General features: G+C 56.1%; 1 protein-coding gene across 1 annotated transcript in view; it reads right to left on the bottom strand.

Annotated features, from left to right (window-relative positions):
- LOC104080970 (rho GTPase-activating protein 6-like) overlaps positions 1–2655 on the bottom strand; it is a gene marked incomplete at its 5' end in the record, with an annotated part of 6347 nt that extends 3692 nt beyond the window's left edge. Inside the window, 4 exons of the mRNA XM_009583547.1 lie at positions 1–50; positions 551–746; positions 1801–2051; positions 2593–2655. The exon at positions 1–50 is cut by the window's left edge and continues 1 nt beyond it. Of these exons, the coding sequence (XP_009581842.1) occupies positions 1–50; positions 551–746; positions 1801–2051; positions 2593–2655 (560 nt within the window). The remainder of the gene's footprint in view (positions 51–550; positions 747–1800; positions 2052–2592) is intronic.
- Positions 2656–2808: the final 153 nt, after the last annotated feature.

The following is a 2808-nucleotide window of genomic DNA, read 5'->3' as shown; positions in this document are numbered from 1 at the left end:
AACTCTTTTCTTGGAGCTCCCAACCCGGAAGATGCCCACCGTTTGGAGACCTGGGAGACAGACAGGTTAGTGCTCTGCATTTCCACAGCTCCCTGCTGCCCCGGCTAGTCCTTGGAGCACCTCAACATCATGGAGGTGGTTCTCTTGCACTGCACGCGAGGCAATGCGTCCTTCCCTCCTCCTGGCAGAGGGGGTGAAAAGAAAGGTTTTGGAGCCATAAGATTTTCTGGGTTTGACTGTCTGTGGGTCAGGGAGGAGAACTCATCCGTACATCACTCTGAGCTAGGTGCTGGATTTGCAGGGAAGTCAAGGCCAGAGCGCACCAGGAGATGGGTCACTGATATGCTTCACTTCTCAGCCCAGATGCTACACCCAGCCCAGAGGACTCTCCCCGGGCGGCTTTTCGGGAGTGTGCCCTGCCCCAGGGATCAGCTGCCTCCTTCCATCCTGGGGAACGTCCGGGCCAGAACGCCCCAGCCCACCACGTGTGACGGGTTTTACCAACCTACCGTGGGACGGGCCATCTGGCTGGAGAGACACGCGTATTTACCGTGCGTTTCAATGTGTTTGCAACATCTGTCCACAATCCGCGGGACCTGCCAGGTGATGGGGTTGAGGCTCAACATCTTTTTCTTGCCCAGGCTTCTCCGTGGATCCAGCTCGTGGGGGTGTGACAACTGCAGTGCCTCCAGCAGCTTGGAAGTATTGTCACTCAGGTCACTGATGGAGTCCACGGACATTGCCCCCTGAGATGGAGCAGAGGTGATTCGCAGGGTGGCAGGAACTACCCCACAAGATCCCAGTACACCGTCATCGCTGTGACCTCAGAAGTTTGTGGGAAAGGGAGGCATCACCTCCAAACGAACACAGAGGTCCACAGAGCCTGTCTGGGGTTGCAAGAGAGACCTTTCATCTCCCACGCATTCGTTGATGTGCACCGCTCCTAGCGTGAGGTGTTTCTGAACACAGCCTTCCTACTGGGGCAGACCCTACGCCGCACGCAGACATGGAGAAAGAGGAAACATCCCCAAATCTTGCACCTTTGACTGCGCAATACACCGGATTTAGTCACCTGTACTGGAGCTGCTTTACACCGGGGGTTACAGGCACTCAGCAAGAGACCAGTGGGTCTCTACTCCAAAGAGATGAGGCAAACCAAACCCAGCCTAACACCCGCCTCCCCTCGCAGGAAACGGGAGTAAAGCCAAGAAGGTGGCCAAGGCTGACCAGCCACACCACCTTCCTTGCCCTTTGACGCAAGGGTAGTCAATCCTCAAAGCAGACCAGTTCAGCGGCTCGGCTGATGTCCCCACAGCAGCGAGGGCTCTCTCCCTGCTGCCTGCCCAGGGAGCCACCACCGACGGCCACAATTCTGGTGGGAATTTCGCAAGTGCGAGGCCCAGCCTCCGACCGCGACATGGCCAAAAGGCGACGCTGTTTCACGGAGAAGTCGTATCTGCTCACCAAGATGTGATGCAATGGAGGAGGAGAAAAATCCACGCCGCTGATGATGAATCTCCTCCTATCCCCATCTACCTCTGGCTGCCCGGCCATTCCTTCTGGTAACCTTGGCTCCGTAAGAGCTGAGCTAGTAAAGCCTGTCCCCCCCTCACAGTCCGTCTCCTGCGGGAAGTAGGGGCATCCCAGTTCCCTGAGGGCAGACCGGGACCGACCCAGCATGCAGCACAAATAACTCACATTCATTAAGAAAAGACCCTGGGAAAGCATATTTATTGCCGAAGTCAGAGCCTCCCCCAGCCTGCAGCACCATCGCAGCGCAGCCCATTTTTGCAATCGTACCCTTCGCTGGCTCCAGGAGCTGTTGTCGAGAAAAGTTGGGGAAAGCGGCTCCTCCGGGAAGACCCCGCAGGGTACCAGGGTCCTGCCCATCGGGGACCTCTTCTGCCTCTGAGCCCGAAATCTCGTCACTGTCGCTTCCACCTCCAGGCAGAGCCGGCGGCTCTTCTTCACTGCTTCCTGCACTTGCTTGTAGGCACGGTCATTGGCGATGACTTGGAAGAGTGGGATCCCAAAAGTCTGAGGAGAGCAGTCTAGGGAAAAACATGGGAGAAAGGGAAAAGTATTGCTACCAGGAAAATCAAGAGGGAGCTGCACGAGCACAGCCCAGCTGCCAGGGGCACGCGTGCACGCCTGGATAATTAACCGACAGAGGGGAATACCAGGATACTGTAAAGGTAAGCAGGAGAGTGAAGAGGACAACGTGTAAAACCGATTCAGTACATGACAAGGAGATCTGTAGCTTGAATCCAGGGCAGCAGTCCTGTGACTATCAGTGCCCTTGCATGCCCTGTCCCCTCCTGCTCCCCGCTCTACGAATAGCAACATTCGTACGCGTACATCTTTACAAATGCACGTTCACACGCGCACACATTTCGTCCACACACACATGCATCCCTTCCAGCCTCTCTCGTGATTGTGCACGTATCATCACACCCCGCTCTGGAGAACAGCAAAGCAACCTGGGACAAAGCACCTTGCTGAATGTGGGCACCCCTCAGCTCAGCCCCATCAAAAATCACTAATTCCGTTTGAGAGCAGCGACCAAAACCTGGTAAGAGGGAGGCTGCTCACCTTTCTTCTCCTTTGAAAAGCTCTCCAGTTTCTGGCGGATAGATCTACTGCCTTTAGGTCCAACTATGAGGAGAAAAGAAAGCAAAGGTTCTGCGTCATTAGGGTGTTTTGGTACCGTCTCCCTTAAAGACATCTGCCTTTCCGCTCCCTCGCAGGCAGAGAACGGCCACAGGCACCGCCGGCGGGCACAGGGACGCTGGGGGACCGACCGGGCAC

The sequence above is a fragment of the Fulmarus glacialis genome, unplaced genomic scaffold (assembly GCF_000690835.1).
Source record: "Fulmarus glacialis isolate BGI_N327 unplaced genomic scaffold, ASM69083v1 scaffold19820, whole genome shotgun sequence".
Classification (NCBI taxonomy): Eukaryota; Metazoa; Chordata; class Aves; order Procellariiformes; family Procellariidae; genus Fulmarus; species Fulmarus glacialis.
The sequence above is the reverse complement of the archived record's forward strand: the minus strand, read 5'-3'. Positions and strand labels throughout refer to the sequence as shown.